Here is a 24798-nt window from a genome sequence, read left to right on the forward strand (position 1 = left end):
AGTGTCCAGTTTTTAATGGACCTGATCGCTTCCAAGGCCCCTTGGCCTGCTTGAGGGGGGGAGGGTGGGCACGGGCAGGCACAGCGACGAGACCAGGACAGAGGCTGAAGAAGCAGGCAGGAGCCTTGGCAAGCCGGCTGGAGAGGGGGGCATTATGGGAAGGAGGGTGTGGGCAGGGCTGGTAGAAGAAAGGCCACAGCTGGAGTAAAGGCTGGGTGTGTGTAGAGTGTGAGGGGCATTTCCAGGGAGGGGTGGCTTCCTGGCAGCGCAGGGAACTCTGGGGCCGGGGGGAGGTGCTGGAGGTGAGCTGTAGACGGATGAGGCAGAGAGGGTCAGGAAGAGCTTCCAAGGCCGTAGTGAAAAGCAAGCCGCTGCCCGCCCACGCCACAGGGGTTCCTATGAACTCTGGTCACCAGACAGCAGCTGAGTGGACAGCCTGAAAGCCCCGGGGTGCAGTGTGGGAGCCCCGATGCTAAAGCTCAGCCTGTGTGGGCAGGGGCGTCCCCCAGACAGAGGGAGGGGAGCCAGGCTGAACCAGGTCCCTGTGCCCATTCTACAGGGCAGGAAGCTGAGGTTCACGGAGTAAAGGAGTCAGTCCAAGACCCTTTCTGCCTCCCAGGATCCCTCAGTCAGCAGCTGCACCCCCAGAGTGGGCTGCCTTGGGGAAGACAGTGGGGTGAAGAGCCGGAACCTCTGAGGTCAAGGCCGGGCATGAACCACCCCTGCCCCCGGGGACCAGCCTGGGGCCTGGCCTCCAGCAGAGCTAAACAGGCGCATGAGCAGGTGGAAGACTGAGTGAGCGAGCAGGTGGCAGAGACGGTCCCAGAACCCCAGGCGCTCACGCCGGCGCCCCCAAATGACCCGGCAGAGCCCGCGAGACGCGCTCCTGCTGTGGTGGTTCTGCGCCCTCTCAGAGCGGAGCGGAAGGCAGGTCTGGCGACGGGGCGCCCCAGTAAAAACAGAGGCAGGAGGCCCCGTCGTGCCCACGGGCCAGCTAAGCGCCAAAGGGGTCCCTCCGGGGGTGACGAGCCAGTGTGCTGGGCACGGGCCTGCCCCAGGAAGTGCTTCTGAAATGTTGGCCCGGGAGGCGGGGCCTGGGGCTGGCCGGCGGTGAGGGCAGGGCCCCTCGGAGGATGTGCCCGCAGCCCCGGGAGGCTGGGGCTGGGGTTGAACCGGGGCCAAGAAGCGAGCACAGTCTGGGCAGTGGGGCCGCGCATTCTCGAGGCTCCTTCCTCATTCCTGGCCCCGTGGGAGTTGCCGGACCCCGGCGTTCCTCTGCAGCCGCCACCTGGGATTTGCTTACCGTCTCGCGGGGAACCGGGGCCTCCTGCCAAACCACCGGCCCAGGCCGGGGCTCTGAGGGCCCCGCCAACCACCAGGTCCTGCTCTGGGCCACGTCCTGATCCCAGATGGGGAAACCAAGGCCCTCTGTCAGGGCGGGGAGGGGGCACTCCAGAGGCTCCCCGAGTCTGGGGTGTCGAGGGAGGTTCCTTCCTGTCTGTGTCCCCCTCTCCACGGCCTGGAGGGGCACGGCCCCCTCAGCAAGCCCACCCAGCGGTCCCTTTGTGGGTCTGGGCCAAGCTCCATGGGTGCCCAGGTGGGCACCGAGCAGACAGGGCTGTTTGATCAGCGGTTCCGCCCGATGCCAGGCTGCGGGGACAGCGGGCAGTGGCCAAACCGGCCCCGCCGCATGCCTTCCGGCCCTCGGCAGGAATGCCATTCATGCCCCTGGCGCGTGGTTACCGCGGGAGGGGCGCCAGGCTCCCGGGGAGACGCACGGCCCGGTGGCTGCCCAGGGAACTCGGGCCATCTTCCCACGGCCCGAGGGGGCAGGGAGCGCACTGGGCGGAGCGCTTAAGCCAAAACCCACCCTGACACAGCTGGATGGACCCACAGGGACCCTGAGGCCAGCTGGGCTCAGAAGGGAAAGGGTACACAAAAGGAGGCGGACGGGGCCAGGGTCTCTTGCTGTGGGTCCCCCACCCCCAGGCTCCCCATTCTCCTGAGAACAGCCCCAACTGCACCCCATGAAGGCTCTCACACCAAGCCATGGCCCAGGGGCCCTCAGCCTGAGCCTGGGCTGTCCAAGGAGGCCTCAGGTTCTGTGTCTGGCTCCCGCCGTAGCCCTCGCTGGTTAGGGAGGCCAAAGGTGGCCTGGAGACAGGCATGACTCAAGGCTCCACCTGGGACCTGGGTGTGAGGACAGGGTTGGGTGTGGGGGACACCAGGGCAGGGCCAGCAGAGAGGGCAGAGGACGCCGGAAAGGCACGCGGGGGACCTGTTCTCGGCTGACGGCGCATGGCTCCACACACACTCACGTCTCTGAGTCCAGCTTTATTGGGGCCGACGCCACCCTCGGCCCGTCAGAAACCCACCGGCTCTCCTGAAGCAGGGCACAGCAGGGTCACACGACGCCTCGCCTCGGCCACCGCCGCCCCTGCCCGGGCCACACTGACCCTCTCCCACCCGAGGGAAGGGCAGCTGCCGACAGGGCGGGCGGGGTCTCGGCGGGGGCACTCGGTGCAGAGGGACAGTGCGCATGACTCGGTGGTGTCAGCGGCCCCGAGAGTCCGTTTCAAGCAGGAGGAGGAGCCTGTCTCAGGGGACAGCGCGCGGCCATCCCCCCTCCCCAGTACCCAGTGTAGGTCACAATAATTTAAAAGACACTATAGACATTTTGACACTATATAACAACATAAGTTAACCAGGGTCCTTGGCAGAAGACGCCGGGCCTGTGGACGTGGGGGCAGGGGTGCGTGGTGGGGGTGTTCACGTCGGCCTGGGAGTTCCCAGGACAGCAGCTAATGGAGCATTCTGGCGTCATTGGGGGCACAGAGGGTGGACACCAGGGCCCAGACAGTGTCCCTCACCCGAGGCTAATAACCAGCCCACTGGGCTGGTCGGTTGCCTGAGGACACACATTTCCACGAGCTTCTGCAAAATACCCTAAATCCAGGGTGGGGAGCACGTGCACCCCCACTCCCCCCAGCTGGTAGAAGCCAGCTGCACGCCATGCCTTCTGGCAGGTCGCTGCCTCTGTGCCTCTCCAGGGAGGGGCGGGAGCGTTCGCGGAGGACACATCCGGCTCTGAGCACCTCATTTCCCATGTCCCTCACCCCAAACCTGGTTTAGAGCTGCCCTGGACCCCTTCCTGTTCCTGTCTCCCAGGTTTCGGGGTGAGACGGACTTCGGGGGGGGGTCTGCACCGTGTGGGGACCCTTGGGGGGACAGGCATCTGCTGGGACAGCAGTTGGGGTCTTGGATCCGAGGAGGCCACTGAGAGACCCTCGAAGGCACCTCAGTGAGGCTGGCAGCAGGGGCAGGGGTACAAGGGCCACCCCACACCATGCCCAGCACCCCCAGAGCTTTTCCTCCAGGGCCAGGAGCCCTGCATTGGGGCACAGGACACCTAAGCCAAGTCAGGAAGCTCCACTAGTGGCCTCGGGCTCTCTGGCTGGTGCTCCCTTCCATCGAATGAAGCAAACACCCTGAACTACCCCCTGCCCCGCCAGCCCCTCCCGCCCCCGCACAATGCTCTCCTGGGGTCCAGCCGGCTCCCAGGTGGGAGGGGGCTCTGTAAACTGGGGGGCGTCAGGCTGGCGAGGTGTTGGGAGGGCGACAGCATGAGGGAGGGGACGAAGCGCTCCTGGAACCTGACGTGGGTGACATTTTGATTTGATTGATGTGATTTTTGAAAAGGGAAGAGAGGGGCGGAAAACCCTGTCGGGGCTCTCCTCGGCGGCCCTCTTGGGGCCAAGCCCTGCCCAGCTCCCCTGGGGACCACACTCACACAGCCACCTCCCCCGGGGCAGGGCCGGGTGGGTGCCGGGCTCGGGGATGCTCCCGCAGGTCGGGGAGAGGAAGCGGAGGGCAGAGAGGGGCCGTGCTGGCATGGAGTCCGCAGTCAGGGCTGGCTGCGCCTTAGTGCTAAGAATCCTCCTCTGATACTAAGAAAACATAAATAATTTTCGTCAACATCCGCCCAGACAGCTCCAGGGCCCCACGGCTGACATGGCGCGGGAAATTGTCTCTGGTGGGGCAGGCGGGCATGGCATTCCCCTGTCCGTGCCACCAGGTGGGGGAGGGGGACGCGCAGAGTCTTGTCACTTTGCTTTCCGGGGATACGTGCGTCCTTGAGGTTCACTTTCCCGGAGAAAAGAAAGCGAATTCCCTGGGCCCCGTCAAGGACACCGGCGCCACTGGCCTCGCCCTCTCTGCTGGGCGCGGGCACTGTTCTGCCACAGGAAGTGACGGGAACGGCAGGAGGCCGCCCCCGGGGACAGGGAGAGGCTGAGGAGCCCAGTGGGAGCCCTCCTGCGTCCCGCTCCCCCGGCTGCCTCTGCCCCCGGCCCGCAGCCGAGGCGGAGCAGAGCCGGGAAGGCGCGAGCTGCGGAGCCGCGCGCAGCTGCCGCGGGCCGCCTGCGCTCACTTGCAGGTGAAGACCTCAGTGCGCTCGCTGCAGGTGTTGCACTTGACGAAGCAGCACCAGTGGAACTTGCAGTTGCACTGCCAGACCTTGGTGTACTGGTGGGTGTTGTAGCCGCGGCCGCAGCACATGGTGTCGCAGCCGTCCGCGCCGGGCGAGGTGCGGTTGCACAGGCGGCCCTGCGTGCCCACGCTGCCGGTGGCCGCGTCCTCCTCGCAGTAGTTGGGCGACTTCTCGATGTACACCAGGTCCGTCTCCATGGGCTTCTGGTAGCTGCGCAGCTGCTTGATGCGCAGGAAGGTGGGCTGCCGCAGGCGGCTGGCCCGCACCACCTCCACCTGCACGGCCGCGTTGTACTTCTCCTTGAGCAGGTGGCCCACCTCTCGGAACTTGGGCAGTGTGGTCCAGCACGTCTTGGTGGTGCAGGAGCCCGACACGCCGTGGCACTTGCACTCCAGCTTCATGCGCTCCTCCAGGACCTGCGGGCGACACAGCAGGGCCTGAGAGCGGGCGTGGCCGGGGGGGCGTGGCCTGAGTGGGCGTGGTCTGAGGGTGGGCGGGGCCGGGCCGGGCACCTCCTACCTCCAGCCTGACTTCCGTTGCCTATCTGAGCCTCAGTCTCTACATCCGATAATGGGGGTGCTGACGGTAAGTCCCTGCTGCAGAGGGCCTTGTGAGGGTCCAGAGAGAACATTCAGAACTTGGCAGAGCTGGGCACACCGTTATCAAACGTATTTCCCTAAATTCTCACAACCACCCTTCCGGGAGCTGGGAGTCACTGCGCTGGGAGGAAGCTGGAATGCAGGGCTGGCTGCAGGTCCCAGGACGGCAGATCGTAGAGCGGGTGCTTGCCCTCAGCTTGCCCCCAGCCTGCCCCCAGCTTGCCCCCAGCCTGCCCCCAGCTTGCCCCCAGGCACCTCATGGTGCACCGAGCCCAGCAACAGTAGGTGCTTAATAGGCGCTGATGCCTCACCCCCCTCTCTCTCGCTCCTCGCCCTCGGGCCCGGCGTGGGGTGTGGCATGCAGTCGGCACTTAATAAACGGCTGTCCGATGAAGGTCTGGCGCGCCTGGCGTGCACGTGGAGCCGTACGCACCACATTTGCTAAAGGACGCGGGGCAGCCTGGCGGGAGGTGAGCACCCCGGCCGGTGAGGCCCAGGTGTGCTGACTGCTGGGCAGCACCCCGGATCCTGCTCTTCCTTCTCCCCAGCTTCAAGCAGCCGGAGCTGGGTGCAGCGTGTTTTCCTTGGGCCTCCCTCCCTGGCCCCGGAAGGCCGATTCCCAGAGCCAGCCCTGACCCCAGGTACTCATTTACCCGGATCGAAAGGGCCCTGCCAGCCGGGCCTGATTAAAGATGGGGAATCATTAGCTGCAGCCCACGACTGCAGGAGGGCCATTTGTCAGCTGTCCCAGCTCTCCCTGGCCTCACTTCCGTGGCCCAGCCCTGAAGGAACTTGGCCACCCTCTGCCCCCCACAACCCCCACCCCACCCCACCCGGGGCCAGAGCCCCAGCCCTGGCCCAGATGAGACCCACAGCGAATGAATGAATGAAGAAAGTGAGGGGAGCACCCCACGGGCCGGCGGCTGCCCCGTCTCTCTTCCTGCCCCAGCCGCCCGGGGCCCTCGGTGAGGATGCCCAGGGCTCAGTCCAGTGTGGGAAAAAGAAGGAAATCGACACACAGAGCAGCAAAGTGCAATGCTGAGAGGCTGCCCCTGCCCGGGGTCTTCCTAGAGGAGGGGGTGCCGCCCCTGGGTGCCCGTGGAGGAACGGGAGCTCATTAGACAAAGGAGGGGGCAGCAGGGCGGAGAAGGGGCTGGGGAGAGGTTGATACTCGGCCAGGGGAGGCAAGGCGGGAGAGCCCGGGCGTCCGGAGGAGGGAAAGGGGCAGGTCTGGGGAATGCTCGGAACTGGAATGGCAGGGCCGTGGGGTGCCCGGGCTGAGGGCACAGGCCAGAAGTCTGGTCTGGGTGAAGGGTGGAACCCTCCCACCTCCAGGGGGAAGGATGTCTGGGCCATCTCTCTGCCTCCTGCCCCTCTGCCCCCTGCTATCCAGCAAGGTCAGAGACATCCCTTTCCACTCCCTTGCCTCGCCCCATGTTCATCCTCGCACGGACCCTCCCCTCCCCTGAAAGCCCCTCCGTCCAATAACCTGCCCTTCAAGGCTTGCAAACGTCCCATGTGCTGGACACACTGCCGGCCCAGCATACCCCTCAGGCCAGAAGCTGACCAGACAAACGTCCCTCTCAGAAGCCCCAGCCCAGCTAGCGGTTCACCCCACCCCAGGCTGTTAGCCCAGAATCTTCCTCCTCAGAGGGGCTGTGATGGCCAGAGACCCCGCAGGGGTGTCCAGGCTAGAGGCTGTACAGGCCAGGTGGTCCAGGCTTAATTGCCATCAGGGTGTCCACTTCAGCCTGCAGATCAGCTTCCCCCAACCTCGCTGTGCCACCCGCCCCGATCCCCGACCCTCCACCCCCATCTCTCTGTCCTCGCCAAGGCAGGAAAGCCCAGCGCCCCACCCACCCGTCTCGGGACCCTGTGCCGCCAGTGACAGCCAGCAGATGGAGTCGATTGGGCAGCTGTTTGCAGAGCGAGGGGCCACATCCTCGCTTGGCTGGGTCCCCTGGGCCTGAGCCTCTCCTGGGAAGTGATCACAGAATTCAAGAATGTGCCGTTTCCGTCTCCAGTGCCCTCAAGATAAGGGCGACGGCAAAGGTGGCGCCAGCCCCACTGCCCAGGAGACCCCCTCGGAGGGCGCAGTGACCAGGCCTGGCCGGAGCAGCTGGGGGCTGAGCAGGGCCCCTTCCCCCGGCTCACCGCCCCGCCCCCAGCCCGGGTGGTGTGAGGTGACTGGGGGCTCCAGAACAGGGCCGACTGGAGGTTCTTTCTGGAGTGAGGGATGCCCCACACTCTGCGAACAGCGCTCCCTTCTAGCCAGGCGGGGGGAGTCGTGGGCCGGCACACTGAAGCCCCGAGGGAGCCTGCGGTCTGTCGGAAGCGCAGGTGAGCAGGTGTCCGTGCTCAGCCTCTCCCAGCCTGGCCCACGGGGGGTTCCCGCAGGCCACGTGCCAGCCCGGGGTGGGCTGCCCCTCAGACCCGCGGCCACGTAGAACCTCGGAACGTGACCCGATTTGGAAACAGGGGCTTCGCAGATGCAATTAAGGTGAGACGGCATGAGGTCACCCGGACCATGGTGGACTCTCAACCTGAGGACATGTGTCCTTATGAGAGGCAGAGGAGGGTACCCCGGGGGAGGAGGCCGAGCCCGGGCGATGTGGGCACAAGCCCAGGAGCGCCTGGAGACCCCGGGGCTGGGGCGGCCAGGAAGTTGCTCCCCCGAGGGACAGAGGGAGCTCGGCCCAGCCCAGCCCGGGTTCAGGACTTCTGGCTCCAGCCTGCGAGAGAATGGGTTTCTGCCGGCGGTTTGTGGGACCTCATGGTCCGCTTCCTTCCCACCTGACTCGCTGAGGAAGTGGGGGGCGGGGCGGGCCTGTTTTCTCTATAAGGGGGCCAGGGCGCCCAGCACCGGGGTGACCCTTGAAGTTCTGGACTCAGTCCTTAGGGACACCTTGCCCGCCACACCCCTCGCACTGCCTTGGGGACAAGGGCTCACCCCTCCTGCTCCCTGTGCTGCCCGCAGTCGGCTCAGTCCAAGGGCTCGGCCACCTGTGTGCCACGAGCTCCATGTGGAGGGGGCGAGGCGCATTCCGCCCGCTGTGCAGAGGAGGAGGCCGAGGCTCGGAGGAGGGGCGGGGGCGGCCAGGTCCTGACAGACAGTCAGGGTCAGTGCTGGCGCGAGGACCCTGGCCGCTGAGCCCTTTATAGCCCTCTCCTACGGCTGCCCTGTCTCCGATGGGCCAGCGAACTGCTGATCTGACCCCCGACAACCTGCTTCTCCTCCGTTCACAGGCTCAGGGCTTCGCCCCAGTTCAAACCCCCCACATGCTGACCCTCCTCCATCCTCACCCCCTGGCCAGGCCGAATCCACCCCCAGCCTCCTCGTTCTCCTCTCCCTGGCCCCGTCTCCCTCGGGGCTCAGTCTTGCCCACCTCCATCTCCCTTATGCCTTTTCCCAGAGCACCCCCAAATCCCATGCTAGGTCAGCCCTGGGGTTCACTCAGGACCTCAGAGCCAAATTGGACACAACCCTGGCCCTTGAGCTGCTCAGCCCCACTCTCCCTCAGGGACCTGCAAGGGGCCCAGAGCCAGCCTGGCTGTCACAGTCTTCCAGCATGCAGCCCGTCCAACCTTCCGGCCTCCTCGCCTGCCCCAGACACCTGAGCTGGGCTGGTGGCCTCGCTGCTCTGTACGCGAGACCCGAGTGCCCCTCCCCACCCCCATGCCGTTTTCCCCTTTCACTGGTCCCTCTACCGGGAGTGTCCTTCCCCACGTCTCTGCTGTGAACTCAGACACATCCCCATGGAGCAGTGACCAGAGCTCAGGCCTTGGGGCCACCAGTGGCTCTGCAGCCCACTTTGGACCTCATTGTCTTCCTGCGTAAAATGAGGACAGTGAGACCGTCCTCCTGGGGGTGCGGGGAAGCCCCTGCTCGGGACCGAAGCCACTGCAGAGGCTCAAGGGGCAGTGACTCCACTGAGGGCTCAGCTACACCTCCTGCTGGAAGCCCTCCAGTGCCTCCAGGTGAGTGACTCTCGCCTGCCTCGGCCCTCCCAGCACGGACCCAGCCTGCCTGTGCTGGAGCATGGTGCCTGAGTACTGTCTGCGAGCCGCTGGGAGGCAAAGACCATGTCACACATTCCTTCATTCATTGTTCGTCGGACAATAATTTGATAACTGCCTGTTGCATGGCAACCTCCACATCTAGGAGATAAAGTCAGACCCTTGGCCTGGCGTTCAAGGCCTCCCTTGGGCCAGCGCCTGCTTGCTTCTCAGGCCCACGGCCCCCGCTCCCGCCAGCCTGCGCCGTCTGCAGCCCTGCCCCCCACCCGGGTGGCACTCCTCCTGCCTCTGCCGTCTCAGCTCTGGCCTGTCCATCGAGGCTCCACGGGGACGTCACCGCCAGGAAGCTTCTGCTCCCCCTCCTGTCCCCGGCTATGGCCCCTGCTCCCCTTCCGTGCAGCTACTCGTGCTGGGTGAGCGCCCATGGCCAGGGTCTTGTTGTGCCCCTCCCTGTCCCCATGCCCAACCTAGAACCTAGAGAAGGGGCAGGGAGCATTTGTCGAGTGAATGAGTGAGGGACCGGTGGCCTCAGTTATGGTCCCTGGGGCAGAGGGTAATTTGGACTCCTCTTGGCCTGGAAAGTCAAGTCTATCCCATGCCTACAGAACCCCCGAGGCCCCGAGCACTGGGTGCAGGCCCCCGGGCTGGGGAATCAGACCCGGAGAGGCGTTCTGCTCCGCTGCCGGCCCTATCTCTGGCCATCTCGCCGCCATGGCGGCCACTCCTCCCAGCCCAGTATCTGGGGCCCTCATCTCCCCACGGCAGGGCTGGGCCAGCCCTGACTTCTTCCCCAGTGTGTCCCTGCCTGAATGTCCTCCGTTATCACCTACCACACTGCATCCCACCCCACACCTGAAGCTGGCTGCTCCTCAAGAGCCCCCAGCTCAGTTTCCGCCCTCCCCGGGGCTGCGCCTCCCCCCTCCCTCCGCCCCTCGCACCCCTACACCCCTCCTTCCGCTCTCTCATGGCAACGCAAACCAAAGGCCGCCTCTCCTGGTACTGGGACCAAGTCAGGGACCTGGCGCTGTGGCCCAGAGGCCTCCCCTGACACTTAGGTCCCTGGCCAGGCCCGGCTCCCACCCTGCATGGAAACGGGATCCTGGGAAGGCTTCCTGTCTCATCCCTGCCTCCCAGCAGCTGGGAGCGGCGGGCACATTGCTTCGCCACTGGGAGCCTCCGTTTACGGCCCTCTGGAACGGGCACCATGAGGCCTGCTTGCGACACCTGGAAGAGGGCCCCTGGTGACAGCCATGCCCAGCACTGCTCGCCCCGCGCTTTTGGGGTTCGGGTTCCCAATCCCCTCCCCTGGGAGAGCCTGGCAGAGCTCAGGGAGGAGGAACCCGGGCGAGCCAGGGCCCCGCCTGGCCCCGCCCCCGCCCCTGGCCTTGCCCCTGGCCCCGCCCCCGCCCCGCCTGGCCCCGCCCCCGCGCCCTACCTTCCTGCCCGCCTCGTTGTTGTGCAGGTTCATGAGGCGCCGCGCGTTCTTCTTGATCTCGCGCGCGTCCACGAAGCGCCGGGAGAAGTCGATGCCGTAGCGCACGTCGGCGGAGCAGCCGCCCCACTTCCAGCCCTCGGCCTGGTTGTAGTAGCCCTGCTTCTCGCGGTCGCACCCGCAGTTGCTCAGGTTGCCCTGGCTGCAGGCCGCGGTGACCGCGTGCGCCACGCCGGCCGCGGTGATGGCGTAGGTGAACGCGGCCTCTCGGCTCCCTGCGAGGAGGGAAGGTGCGGCCCGTTAGGCGCTGCGGCCTCGCCCGCGGGGCTCAGGGCCGCCGAGCCAGCCGCCCGCCCGGGTCTTGTCGATGGCCGGCTGTGCGGCCCTGGGCTCTGCTCTCGCCCTCGCTGAGCTTCCGACTCGGGGACGTGGAGCTGGGGAGCCCACCCCGCAGGGCTGAGGACAGTGCCCCGCCTGCAGCGAGCACGCCATGCGGGCCTCGGCCTCGCCACCAACGCGGAAGACACTTCTCTCCCTGTCCCGAGAGCCTGGGCTGGAGGGGCCCTGTTTCCCCGACCCTGGAAGGGTTGGCCTGTGGGCGGCCCTGTGACCGGCCCGTGGGGTCCGTCCCTCTGCCCCCTCTCTTCTGCCGCCTTTCCAGTGCTGCTGCTCATGAATCGGCCACTTTTGCAGACTCCCGTGGGGGCACCGCACCCCACCAGCCAGGACTGGGGCAGAATCCACATAGTTCAGAACCCACCTGGCCTCTCCGCTGCCACCTCCCCGGCCTCTCTCTGACCACCCACCATCACCTGTCACCAAGCCCTGGTCTCCTGAGCCTCCCTTCTCTAATACCCCAGCCTCCCTCAGGGGCCCCCACACTCCCCGGACTTGGGCACTGGGTCTCCATGCCTCCCTCACCCCCTGGCCACCATCCAGGTGGGGACAGTGAGACCTTCCTCCCAGGGGTGCAGGGAAGCCCCTGCTCGGGACCTAAGCCACTGCAGAGGCTCAAGGGGCAGTGATTCCACTGAGGGCTCAGCTACACCTCCTCCTGCTGGAAGCCCTCCAGTGCCTCCAGGTGAGTGACTCTCGCCTGCCTCGGCTCTCCCAGCACGGACCCAGCCTGCCTGTGCTGGAGCATGGTGCCTGAGTACTGTCTGCGAGCCGCTGGGAGGCAAAGACCATGTCACACATTCCTTCATTCATTGTTAGTTTGACAATAATTTAATAACCGCCTGTTGCATGGCAACTTCCATCCACATCTACGAGATAAAGTCAGACCCTTGAGTTCCTTTTCTCCCTGCCAGGAGTCAATGCAGGGCCACCTGGGGACTCACCGAATGAACATACAAGCTCCACTACCCAGCACCACCCCATAACAAGCCGTTTCTCAGCGCAGTGAGTGGCTCTTTGGAGAAGTCTTGGTCCCTGTGTGGTCAAGGCCAGCTGGCCAGGGACTCTCAGACAGACAAAGGGACAGGGACAGGGAGAATGTGAGCATTGCCCTCCCTGGCTTTCAATTAGATCAAGATGATGTGAGGAGAAGCCTGCTGGGTGTGAAGTGGGTTATTGAACTCCTTGCTTGCCTTGCCCAAGCCCGGCCAGGCCTGCCGACAAGCTCACACACGGCGGCAACGATAAACAAGAGGGGGGTTCCAGGAAGGGAGGTGACCACAGAGCTCTGCAAGAAGGGGCACAGGGAGTCACGAAACCTCAAAGGATGCCCCGACCTGCCTCTGCCGCGGGTGGAGACCGGGAAGGCTTCCTGGAGAAGGTGACGTCGTAAAGTGAGTCTTAACAAGAAGCAGCGAGTTAACTCCCGGTGAGTGTGTCTGTGGGGGGTGTGTGTGTGTGCACGCACGTGTGTGTGTGCGCACTCCTGGCCACTGCTGGAACAAAGGTGCAGAGGTGCGAAACAGTTCGGCGCTGCCGGCACTGGACGTATGAGGTCAAGCGTAATAAAAAGAGGTGGGTGAAATCCAAGGGAGCCAGACTCCCGTGGGGGCACCCACGGAGCAGATGGCGCTTTCTGTGCAGGTGCTGGGGCCACACTCCGTGGGGCTAGAATTTGAGAGCTCGCTGGCTGCACGAGGGATGGGGATTCTGGAACTATCTAGAAAGCGGATCCGCAGAGCTGTGGTCATCGTCGCCAGCCCTTCGCATACATTCTCATCCAACTGTCACAGCAATCCTACGAGACGTGGCCGCTCCCATCGCGCAGACGTGGACACAGGCCACAGAGGTTATGGAACTAGGCGTTAGCGATTGAAGCAGGATTTGAACCCAGGCAGCGGAATCGAAGCCCAGAGGCAGAGGGAGGGACTCGGCACCTGGGGCTCGGGCCCCTGGAGGCCATCCCGCCCCCGGCCTGGCCCCCTTGCAGCTGAGTGACCTGGGCGGGAGGACATGGGAGAAGAGGCGCGCACGGCTCCCTGGGGGAGGAGATGCCTCATTTGGGCCATGTCTGCGCCGTGGGCCCTGGAAGGATGGCAGCAAGCCAGCAGGTGAATTCTGGGTAGGAGCTCAGGGGACACCCAACTGCTCTCAGAGGCATGTCACAAATGAGGCACCCAGTGGAGGGGGATGGGCGGAGAACTCTGACGATTGTGCAATCTCGCCAAGAGGCCAGGCAGAGTTAGTCCCCACCACCAAGCCCTGCCTGCCTGATCAAGGATGATGTGGGCGTTCCCCAGGGGGCACGCGAAGTGCCCGTCTTCCCGTTGGGAGCCGGAGAGGGGACTCCTGCGTCTGGCCATCCCGAAGCCCCGGGCAGGTGGCAGGCCAGTGCGTTTGGGGGCATTTCACGGAAATCTCCCTTTCTTCTCAGTGAGCTTCTGCTCCCACCGGGCTAAGTCCATACCCTGCGCAAACTCCCGGTTACTCATCGGTTACTCACTCACCTGGCTGCCACTCCTGCTAATTCCTTTTTTATTTGGTTTTAATGAGCCAAACCGCCTCGTCTCTCCACGGAGACAAGGTGGGGGCCACTGTGAGACAGTCGTAGTTTGGGGAGCATCCAGAGGGTGACGTTAGGTCGCAGACTGAGGGGTTCCCATGCGCCCGCACTCAGCACACGCGTCTTGTTGCATTCTCGCCATAGCCCTGTGGGGCGGGGGGGACCACACCCCATATACCGACCTGGATGCTGGCTCAGAGGGCCCCGGTCGCAGTGTGCCCTGGCGTGGAGCAGGCAGAGGGGCCCCTCCCAAAGTCACTCCTGGGCAGTTTGGCCAGTCCCCAGAGAGCTGCTCACATGTCCTCATCCAGGTGAGCAGAGGGAGGGCTCAGCTTTAGAAAGATGTCTCTCGAACCCGTGGGCCTTGCTCAGCAGCCATCTCTGGCTCCCAGGACCGGGAAGTGACCTCGAGCCCAGGAGGCCTGACCCCACCTGGCCCCACCCACCACTCCCTGCAGCCTAGCTTGGCCAGGATGAACCAGTGGCCCCCGTGTGGGGAGGTGCAGCTGCCCCCAGAGCACACGCTCTTACCGAAAAGGAGAAAGGCCTGGGTCCCTGCCGCTGGCCCTTTCTCTGCCTGGGGCCCCTGTCCACGTGCCCACGTGCCCACAGCTCACCCAAGTTCTGGACACAGCTGGGACAACGCCGGGCCCCCAGCAGCCCCGCTGGCGTGAGCCCCTCCTCTGGGCTCGTCAGTGCCCCACGGGCTGCAGAGGCGGAGGCCGGATCCGCGCCGGATTCTTCCGTGTGCCCCCCACCCAGCGTCGTTCCCTGAGCCCCGAGCATGAGAGGGCCGGGGCCGGGGCTCTCTCTGCATCGCCTTCTCATCCCGTGACAGCCCGCGACAGAGTCCTTCTTTACGAGCTCCGTGCCACAGATGGGAACACAGATTCAAAGGTGGGAACTGCTTTGCTCCAGGTGGCAGTGGCAGCAGCCACCCGAGCTCCCAGGTGGCTCATAGCAGCTGCTCCCGATGCGCCTGGCGATGGGGGTGCGGAATTGGGTGAAGGCAGCATGAGTGGCCCGTTTGGGGCCAACAGCTGTTCTGGGGGCAGATGTTGGTCTCAGGAGGCCTAGAGGTCCCTCTCGGGATCCTGGACCCGCTCAGCACAGCCCCGCCCACTCGACACCGGAGCCGGTGGCAGCATTGGCAGTATTCCTGGAAAATGCCGGAGACAGGCCGGCTGGCCGCACGTTGGTCACCCCGCAGCCCCAGGGCCTCGCGAGCCCTGGGGTGGGGGGCGGGGTGCGTCCCTGAGCGCACATGGCCCTGACGCAGAGCCCGGAGTTCCCGGGGCAGTCCATCTCTGGTGCCCGCAGGTCAAGGTGAGCACCGTTCGCTCAGAAGGGCCCAGGCCCCGGAAAGCAGAGGAGGTGCCGGAGCCTCAGGGTGGGCTCCGGAGCCGCACACCTGCCGTGTGGCCCCAGGTAAGCCACGAACCCTTCCAAGCCTAGGTCCTCGTTCGCCAGGTGGGGCTCCAGACCCTCAGCCCACCCCCTGGCCCAGAAAGAGCTCTAAGAGCAAACAAATGGGCCTCGGCCTCAGCCTCGCCCAGCGGCGAGCGGGCCAGGGCCGGGCCTCCGGGACAGACGGGCATTTCTGTGCTTGTCCAGGGCCTCCTCCCTGGGGCTGACCCGGTCAGCTCCCCCCCACAGCACGCCCTCTGTGCAGTCTGCACCGACCCAGAACACGGAACCTCAGAGCCCTCAGAGCGCCTGCCCCCGGGGTGCGCCGAGGCCGCCTGGCCGCCGGGCGACCGTAGCTCTGCCCCCTCGTTCCTGCAGGTGGCTCAAACTCAGGCCCTCGCCCCACTGACCCTGCTGGGCTCCCAGTCAGAGACCAGAAGCGCCACACCCTGCTCCGTGGCCTCAGCCAGACCCGACGCCCGGGCAAGGGGCCTGGCCTGCCCCTCGTTCCTTCACCCGGACCCCAAGGAGGACCAGACAGATCTCTGTCAGCAGATCTTGTGGGGAACCCATGTGCCTCCCCAGCAGACTGGGGCCTGGCAGAACAGCGCCCCCTGCCCTCCCAGGGCGGAGCCGGGCTATGCCTCCAATGCCCGGGGCTGCTCCCGCTGTCCACTCGAAGCTACTTGCCACGCCCTAGCGTCCACGGGGGGCCGGCACCCTATGTTCAGAGAGCCATAAAAAGCTGTAATTGAGCTCATAATGACCCGATTAATTGCAGGCTGGGGAGAAAAGTGGGAAAGGCACCTGGTTCCCTCTTCAAAGGGGAGCTGGGAACCTCAGTGCTGGGCAGGGCCTCAGGGACCGTCCAGTACAACCCCACAAGAGCCTGAGGCCCAGAAAGGGGCACACAGCAGCTCAGAGAGCAGAGGAGCCCCTGACCTTCTGACACGATTGAGGTTCGGGGCCACGCGTGATCCCAGAGAGGGGCTCAGAGTGTGACACCCCGAGTTCAAGTCCAGACCCTAACACTGGCCCGTCGGGTGACCTCAGACCAACCGAGAGGCCTTTCCACGTTTCGGTTTCCCCGCCTGCAAAACGAGGATCCTGGTTCTGATCCAGCCAACTCACCATACCGAGTGGGCCCGCGTGTGGTCCCGGGGGGCACGCCCGGCCCCTGCGCACACGGCGAGTGAGTGGAGCTTCACGCCCACACGTCACGTGCGACACACGACGCCGGGCTCTCGTGTGCATCCGTGTGCGCGACCGCGGCACGTGGACCGGGGCGTGCGCGCCGGCGCTCACGCACAGACGTGGTTCCTGTGCGAGCGTGCGAGCGAGTGTGCGCACCTGCGCGTGCGCCTGCGCTTGCTGCCAACACAGGCCCATCCACCCGGCCTCTCTGCCAGCCGGCACTTGCCCCCTTAAAAAAAAAAAAAAAAAAAAACCCTGGCATTTTCTACAATTCAGTAATAACAAAGCAAACGACCCAATTAAAATTGGGCAAAGGATCCACATTTCTCCAAAGAAGATATGAAAACGGCCAATAAAAGATGAAGAGATGCTCATCGGGGAAATACAAATCGAAGCCACCAGGAGACAGCGCTTTGCCCCTGCCGGATGGCCAGCGCGGCCAGACAGACAGGAGCAAGTGCCGGCAAGGTCGCAGAGAACGCAGGACCCTCGTGCGCTGCGGGGGGGGGGGGGGGGTTCCAATGGCATCGCCACTACAGAACGCTTCAGCAGGTCCCCAAAATGTTCAATCCGGAGTCACTTTCTGACCCGGCAACCTCTCCTAGGTACCGGCCCAAGGTACATGTGTCCACCCAACAACTTGTACCCAAGGACGGCAGCATCGTTCGACAGCCCAAAGATGGAAGCCTCCTGGATGCCCACCGACGGGAGAGCAGATAAAGAAAATGTGGTCCAGTTGCACGAGGGAGCATCACTGAACCACGAAAGAGCAAAGCTCTGACACACGCCACGCCACGGAAGGACCTCGAGGACACGGCGCTCAGCGAACCCCGAACCCGCAGAGACAGAACACGGGTGAGTGTTGCCAAGGGCCAGAGGGACCGGAGGGTGACAGGGTGACAGTAAGGGGTTCAGGGTTTCTTCTGGGGATGATGAACACGTTCCAAAGTCGACTGTGGTGATGGTTGCACAATTCTGCAAAAACACTAGAAACCATTGACTTGTACACTGTAATGGATAAATTGTATGGTATGAGAATTACATCTCAATAAAGCTGTTATAAAAACATACGGCATTCGATGGTTTTCAAGGGACTGCACGCAACTTGTCCTACTTGCTCTATCTACCCTCACAGGGGACCCCACCTCGATGAGGATGCCCGGCGCAGAGGAGGCAGGTGACTGCCCTGGGGTCGCATGGCAGGCCAGCCATGGAGCTGGGATCCGAGCCAGGATCCCAGGCTCCGTGCTCAGACCACGCCCCATCCACGAGGACAGGGAGGCTGCACGGTCCTGCCTCCCGCTCCCCTGCCCAGGCCTGGGCCCCGGGCTCGCGGGCGTCAGCCCCTGGCACATCACTCATTCTCTCGCCCCTTCCTCCCTCACGAACTCTACCATCCGAGTGTCTCCAAAGCACCCTCTGGGCCAAACTCCCGAGTCCCAGGGGTGAGGCCCTCAGCCCCGCCCATCCCTGAGCCCAAGGCCAAGCGTACAGCAGGGCGACTGATACGGGGCAGCCCAGGGGGCCGATGGGTTGGGAGGAGGTTCACAGAGGGTTCAGGCAGCGGCCACCGCCAGAACCAGGGAGGGGTCAGCAGGACAGGGAGGCTGGCGGGATCGGGGCAGAGGGTGACGACTGAGGGCCCTTCTCGGGAAGGCATGCTGAAGGCGGGTCCCGAATGATGACAGACGTGAGCCGTGCACAGGCAGAGGGAACAGCGATGCTAAAGGCCCCGAGGAAGAAATGAGCTGGGTGGCGTCCGGTTCGGCCCAGCAGACGGCAGTGGGAGATGACGTGGGCCACGCTGCGTAGACTTTGGGAGCCACGGGGAGGATTTTAGACTTTATTCTGAGGTGAGGAGCCCCCGAGGGTGCCGTGATGATGGGCATGGAGAGGGACCCTCTGGCTGGCTGTAGGGGGCATGGCGGAAGCAGAGAGACCCCCTGGGAGGCTGTTGCGAGGGTCGAGGTAAGAAATGCCAGTGGCCTGCCAGGTGGAGGAGGTGAGGTGTGGCTAGAGACTAGCTAGTGGGCTGGGTCGGTGGGGAGGGGTTAGGGAGCGGAGCCCAGGCTCCGGGGCCTGGAGAGCGGTGGGATGCCCCTGAGAGGGCGGGGAGGATGAGCTCTTGGGGACATTAAGGAGCTTCCCTGGCCGCAGGCAGGTTGGGGTACCCAGGGGCAGTGGGAGGGAGACGGGAGCAGCTGGGCACTCAAGCCCTGCCCGGGAGACCCCCAGCCCTGCCCGATCACCATCATCAGGAGCCAACCCCAGATGGAGCTGGGGCCCAGGGCGACCCCGGCCTCACGCAGTGGCTCCCAAACCTCTTTAGCAGTGAGCTTCCATTGGACGGAATGGGGCCCCTGGGCTGGCAGGGCGGGGCCCCCAAGTCCTCCAGGCCTGAGGCCAGGCCAGTGGGACTCTGCTGGTTGCCGAGCTCCCTGCTCACCTGAGCCCGCAGCCCCATCCCATTTGGCTCCAGGCTCCCACAAGCCTAGAAGTGGGTCAGAGAGGACGCAGCCTAAAGGTGGAGAGAGCGAGGCCTGGGGGGCCCGGAGAGACCCCTGGGCCACACTGGCAGCTCCTGGTGTCACCCGGCCGAGTGGGTCCAGTGCCCACGTCCAGGTCGTAGAGGGTGTAGGAGCTGGGGAGAGAAGCCCCGGGACTCAGGGAGAGGCCAGCAAGCCCCTTTTGGCTGCCCATGCCCCCGCCTGGCCCCTGGACCCTGAGCTCAGTCATCAGGGCTTGGGGTGCAGCTTCCTGCCTGAGCTGCCTCCCAGCACACACTGTGCTAAGGCTGGGGTGAGGCCCGGAGGCGCGGGCAGGTGCAGCGGGGGTCAGGCAGGCCCAGAGATGCTTCTAGGCCCGGCTAGGCCCCAAATCCCTATCCGTGCTCTTGAAGAATCAGAAGCCTGGAGCCCTGGGCCGCCTGGGTGTGCTTGGGCTCTGCCTGGTGACAGCTGGACAGGCTCCTCCCACCCCGTGCCATCTCTGCACCTGCTGAACGGAGGCCATCGGTCGCCCGCCCCGCAGGGGCCCGTGCGGCGTGTGCCAGTCAGCGCCGCGCAGGGCTCGGCACGCGGGACGTGCGGGACGCGCCTGGGCTGCATGTCTCACCCACCTCCGGGTGAGCCCAGGCTCTGGGCCAGGGGCTAGGTAGAGACGCACGCTGGTGCCGTGTGCGTGTGCACACGTGTGTCTGTGCGTGCACGCGTGTGCGTGCATGTGTGTCCGTGCGCGCTGTCCCCTGCTTGTCCCGCCCTCCATACATCTCCGTCTGGCCTTCCCTCCTGGTTTCCGTCTCTCTGTCTCTCTGTCTCTCTGTCCCTCTGTCCCTCTGTCCCCCTCCGTCTCTGCCTCTCTCCAGCCCCGCCCTGGCCCCCACCCCAGTCGGCCCCGGCTGAGTCAGTGTCTCCGCGCTAAGCTCTTCCCTGCCGTTGTCATAAACAGAGCGCTGGAAAAAGTCCCGCCAGGCCCGGACACGCCGGCACGCCCGTGCCCCAAGCCTTTGTTCTGACCCAGCGAGGCCCTCACACGCCGCGCACAGCCCTGCAGGTGGGTCGGGCTGCAGACGGGCAGAGCCTGGCCCAGGGCCGCGTGGCAGGGGCGCTGTGGGCCGGGGCCCAGGCTCTGCGTCCTGAGCTGGGCTGGCCTTCCAGCAGCTTCCAGCCCCAGCTCCCAGCAGCCTCTCTGGCTGGGGAGGCCAGCCCCGTGCAGCCTGCCTGTGCGAATGCTCCCCAGCCCGGGCTTGCAGCAAAATCAGCAGCGGCCTCTGAGTGGGGACATGATGGCACCAGAGCCCCTTCCTCCCCAGGGCCAGCCCATGGCCCCCAGGCACCTGGACCCCCACCAGGGCGCAGAGCTGGACTGCTGGGTTCTAATTGCTAGCTCTTACCGGCGTGCACCCTAGGGCGAGGCATCAGCCTCCTGCGAGCCTCAGTCTCCCACCTGTGACGTAGGGCAGCAGGGACTGGAATGGGCGACATTCCTGAAAGCGGCCTTGGGAGATGAGAAACGAACCTCCCAAAAACGGCGGCAGGCGGAGTCGGGCTTGGAGACAGGCGACGTCCGGGCCGGGCCTCGCCTCGCTCCTCGGAGGCCGAGAGTGGACGCCTGCCCACCTGCGCCCTGTGTCCTGCCTCGTGGGACCGCAGCCCAGAGCCCTGGACCCCTTGTCTGGGGCGGGGCGTCCTTCGGCGGAACCCAGAGTGAGGGCGGAGGTGGCAGAGGGCCTTCCCGCCGCCGTTCTGAGGGGAGGCCGCACGTCCTCAGCCTCAGCCCCTGGCATGCGCGGGGAGACTGAGGCCCAGAGGGAGCAGGGCTGTGCCCAAGGTCACACAGTGGGACCTGGGCAGCTGGCCCAGGCGGGGTCTGCACCCCAGACAGTGCCCTCTCTCCGCCCAGGCCCCACCCCGCCCCATGGCTGTCTGTCTGTTGGGGCCCTGCCAGGGGAAGTGGAAAATTCCCACCCTGGGTGAGGTCCAGGCAGCCTCAGAGGGGTCACGTGGAAGGATCGGCCGCCACCCAGCCCACAGCACCCAGCTGGTCAGAGGCCCACTGGTCTCCAGGCTTCTGCGCCACCTGCTAGAAGGCCCAGGCCTGGCCACTTACATGGTCATCTCAGGAGCCACCTCCCTCAAGTGCAAGCTGGCCCTCCAGGGGAGGGGGCCGAGCCTGGGCCCACCCAGGGTGACCGCAGGCCTCATCCCGTCCTGAACCAGGAGCGGGCAGCGTGGCTCTGCCCCTGGGAAAACCTTTCTGACTCTGACATTCGAAGCCCCGATGGTCCGTAGTGTCCTGAGCCTCGGGCCCGGGCTGGGTCCCCGGGACCTGGGCAGACAGGACAAAGATGTGCCTCCCTCGGACATGGGCCTGCGTGCCCGGCCCGGCCCCACTGGCTGCCCGGGGGCTGGCTGGCTTTCACGCCACCTCCCAGCTCCGCGGCCCACGGCTGACTCTCAGCAGGCACTCGACGCCCGCGCCGCCCTCATGGCCCTGTGAAGCCGCTGCACAGTGACCCTCGGCCCTCAGCTGAGCTACAAGACAGTGTCCCGGGAGGAGACAGTCATACCTGGGTTCACATGTCCACTCTGCCCCTGACCCGGGGTGACTCCAGGCAACTCCTCACCCTGATGGCAGCCATGCCACCAACAGAAGTCTCACACAAGCCACACAGGCCATTTCAAATTTTCTAGTAGCCACAGAAAGACAAGTGACAATCAGCGGGTGAGTGTGGTTTTAGTAACATTTTATCGAGCCGATATTTCCAAATACTGCCCTTTCAGCACGTAACCAATGCAAAGATGATCAGAGACACTTTACTCGCTTCCATCACTCAAAGTCTGCAAGATCTGAAATCTGCTGTGCGTCTTACACTCACGGCTCATCTCCGTTCGCACGCTCCATGTTTCAAGTTGCCCCCCTGCCAGCCGTGGCCTGTGGCCCCCGGAGTGGACGGCGCGGCCCTCGAGTCCTTGTCTCTGCTAGGGACTAACGTCGTGCCTCCCTGGGCCTGGTCTGTGAGGCCCGGGACAGGGGCCCGGCGCACAGTAGGTGTACAGGACGTGGAGTCACTCGTGTTCTCTCCTCCGAGACCCCTGCCAGTGGCTGACTTGGAAGCCCCCAGGCCCGACCCTCTCAGACCCCTGGGGGTAGGTCGCTCTGCCACCTCCTGTGGCTGAGCCCCTACTGCGTGCGGCTGGCGATTGCCCCCCACGTAAATCTCGCCCGTAAAGCAAACCGGAGCAGAGGCAGCAGCCCCAGCGGCCGTGTGAGCCAGGATTAGGGGCGGCGCCTATGCCCGGTCATGTCTGAGCGGCACATGACCAGCAGGGCTCAGCGGTCCATGGCCGCTCGGGGCGGGGGGCCGGCACCCCATGCAGGTAGGTCCCAAGGGCCCGGGAGGGGGTGGCGCAGAGCCTGGAGAGCAGTCCCTCTCCTGCTCAGAACTTTCCAGGCCGCCACAGCACTCACACCCTGGGTTCCCAGCGCCCCGGCCCCGCCCCCACCTCCAGCCTCCGGTCTCCCCACCTCCGGTTTGCCCTCAGCGCGATGCTCTTGCAGTTTCTGGAATGTGCCATCTGCTTTCTGGCCTCCGGTCCTTGGCTGTCCCCTCCTCCCAGAGCCCCCTTCCCCGAGCTCACCTCCAGGCCCCTCTGGGTCACTCCGACCCACCCTTGGGTCTGGACTTGCCCCCACCCTGCCAAGGAAGTGCTCCGCAACAGTCCCGATGCGGTACGGGGCCTGGCGGGACTGCCCTAGCCTGTTCAGGGTCCCGGGGGCCCTGACTTTCTAACGAGCACCCCTAGAACGCAAGGTTCACCCCCAACTCTTGTGTCCCTCCCACCCCATGGCAGGAGACAGCTGAGTTGAGGACCCATTCACCTCCACTGCCAAGCGCATTTCCAGTTGACAGAAAGAGGGGTCGGGAGGGGCCTGAGGCACAAGTCTCATTCAATAGACGAAGAAATAGGCCTGAGGCAGGCTCGGGGGGCCGGAGGCTGGAGGCCACCAGGCACGAGGCGTGACCGCGAAGGTACAGGTGGCCCAGTGTGGGCCTCGGCTCCCTGAAGGGAGCAGAGCGACTGGCACCCAGAGCGCCCCAGGGCAAGGCCAGCACTGGGTCAAGACAAGAAGGATGTAGCGTAGATAGGGTAGTGAGCTCCCCGCCCGTGGAGGCATAGAAGCTACAGCGCCAGGTGCTGGAAACAGGATCGCAACTTTGCACAGAGCTCGATTCGCCTCTTTAAGGGGCTTCTCTTTAGCTCTCCGGACGTGAGCATGGCCCAAGGTCATAGGCAAGGCCTGAAGGGGCCCGTCCTACCCACCCGGGCCATTCCTCCTCTCGCGGCCAATCATTAATTGGCATCGCTTGAGTGGCTGCTCCCGCGAGTACCCCCGGCTGCCTGCCAGCTCAGGGCTGGGCCCCCATCCTGCGCCCGGGGCACCCGCATGCCTCTGACAGGGGCCACTTCCTGCTGTGACTCCCAGCGGCCAAGCCCTGGGAGGAGTGAGGTACCTGTTCAGACCACTGTCGTGGCACCCAGGGGGACTCCCGCTGCCTCTGCAGGACAAAGCCCAGCTGCCCCGCAGCCAGGGCCCTCCTGGGTGAGGGTGGCCAGCGGGACACTTGCGCCTGGGCTTTGCGGAGCCCACCCCGCTGGGGCAGAGGGTGAGGAGAACCCGAGGCAGGTGCTCAGTGGGCCTCGGGCCGAGACGCCCGGAGATGAGCCTAGGCCCGGCGGCAGGCAAGGGACGGCCAGGCAGGGGTGAAAAGGTGTCGTCCCCGAGGGAAGTCCGATGCGACTCAGCAGAGCAGAGGGGACAGTCCCGGGCCAGCAGCAGCAGGAGCAAAGCCCCAGAGGAGGGAAGGCGAGGAGGAGGAATCGGCCACGGCCGAGGCCCCGGTACGGAGGGAGGCAGGGGTGACGTGTGCGGGAACGGCTCACACTCCGGGCTGAGGAGTTACCTTCATGCTGGGCGATGTGGGGGACTGCAGGCCTCAGAGCCCAGGAGCGACCCTGCACGGCCGGGACTGGGTGGGGGGGGTCAAAGGAGGCACTGGCGGCTGCCAGGCGAGGCTCGGAGAGGCAGGCCCTGCAGCGGCCCTGGGCAGAGCGCAGGAGTGGCCAAGGCCGTGACGCCAGGTCTCTGGCGGGGGCGGGGGAGGCTGAGCCCGGGGGATTTAAGCAACGAGATGCTGAGTGTGTCGAGCCAGAGGGTCCCGTGGGTCGGCCTCGCCGAGCCTGCCACGGGGAGCGGCCATGCGGGTCTTGCCCCTGGGAGGCAGCTGATCGGAGCGGGGCTGAGAAGGAGCGGCCGGAGACGCGAGAAGAAGCCTAGGCGAGGAAGAGGGGGTCATGCGAAGGTCACTCACGCCCCGGGCACTGGTGGTGGGAGCAAGAGAAGGCGGGGGAAGTGGGTGCGGACGGCTCTGCCCAGAAGTTTGCCTCTGCAAAGCTCAGGAAAGCGAGGACAGGCGCCCCAGAAGCAAAGCCTGATGCTGGCGGAGCCCGGGGCGCGGGGAGCACCCAGAGCAGCCCCACCTCGAGGCAGGGGCGGCCTCAATTACCGCCCCCGGCCCCGCGCAGCCAGTCCTTGGCTGTGGCTGCACCTCCCTGCGGGCAGAGCTGTGGACCCTCCCGGGCTTCTAGAAGGAACAGGGTGAGCTGATAACCGCCATCCTCACGGCCCCAGGCTATGACGCTCAGCAGAGGTGAGCCGCCCTGGGCACCGACGGTGTCCACTGTGGGGGCAGGTCACGGGGGGGCCAACGCCGCGGGCCTTGGAGGGTCCCAGCAGGCCAGCGTGTGCCGGGGTGCTGATGGCGAATGCTCCCACCCCTCTGCCAGGCCCAGCGCCATTCCCACGGCCTGTCTCTCTTTGCACCGTGAGGCCGCGAGGATTTCTAGAAAGGAGACTTCGATCAGAACCCAGCCGCACCGTCTAAACCGTGTGGCTGCGGGCAGCCTCACGGCTCCCCGGGCCTCAGTGCCGCCCTGTGCAGCGGGCATGCTCACGGCCGCCTCAGAGCCCGGAGTCTCGGGGCTGCGGGGCCGGGCAGGCAGGTGGGCCCCTGGCACAAACCAGGCCCGGGGCCGACGCCCTCCCCACCGCCTGATGGGCGGGCAGCCCCGCCTCCCCGCTGGCACCTGGAGGGAGGCGCCGCACTTGGGTGGCGGGGCCCCGGGGCGGGGCGGGGCGA

The 24798-nt window shown here is 65.5% G+C and overlaps 1 protein-coding gene across 2 annotated transcripts in view; it reads right to left on the reverse strand.

The window, feature by feature from the left end:
* Positions 1–2321: 2321 nt before the first annotated feature.
* WNT7B (Wnt family member 7B) overlaps positions 2322–24798 on the reverse strand; it is a 48562-nt gene continuing 26085 nt past the window's right edge. For both annotated transcript variants that reach the window (XM_016135704.2, XM_016135703.2), the window contains exons 3-4: positions 10541–10812; positions 2322–4905 (exon numbers count right to left, since the gene is read on the reverse strand). In XM_016135704.2, the coding sequence (XP_015991190.1) occupies positions 4426–4905; positions 10541–10812 (752 nt within the window). In that variant the 3' untranslated portion in view covers positions 2322–4425. The remainder of the gene's footprint in view (positions 4906–10540; positions 10813–24798) is intronic.

This window comes from Rousettus aegyptiacus, unplaced genomic scaffold, assembly GCF_014176215.1.
Source record: "Rousettus aegyptiacus isolate mRouAeg1 unplaced genomic scaffold, mRouAeg1.p scaffold_m13_p_2, whole genome shotgun sequence".
Classification (NCBI taxonomy): Eukaryota; Metazoa; Chordata; class Mammalia; order Chiroptera; family Pteropodidae; genus Rousettus; species Rousettus aegyptiacus.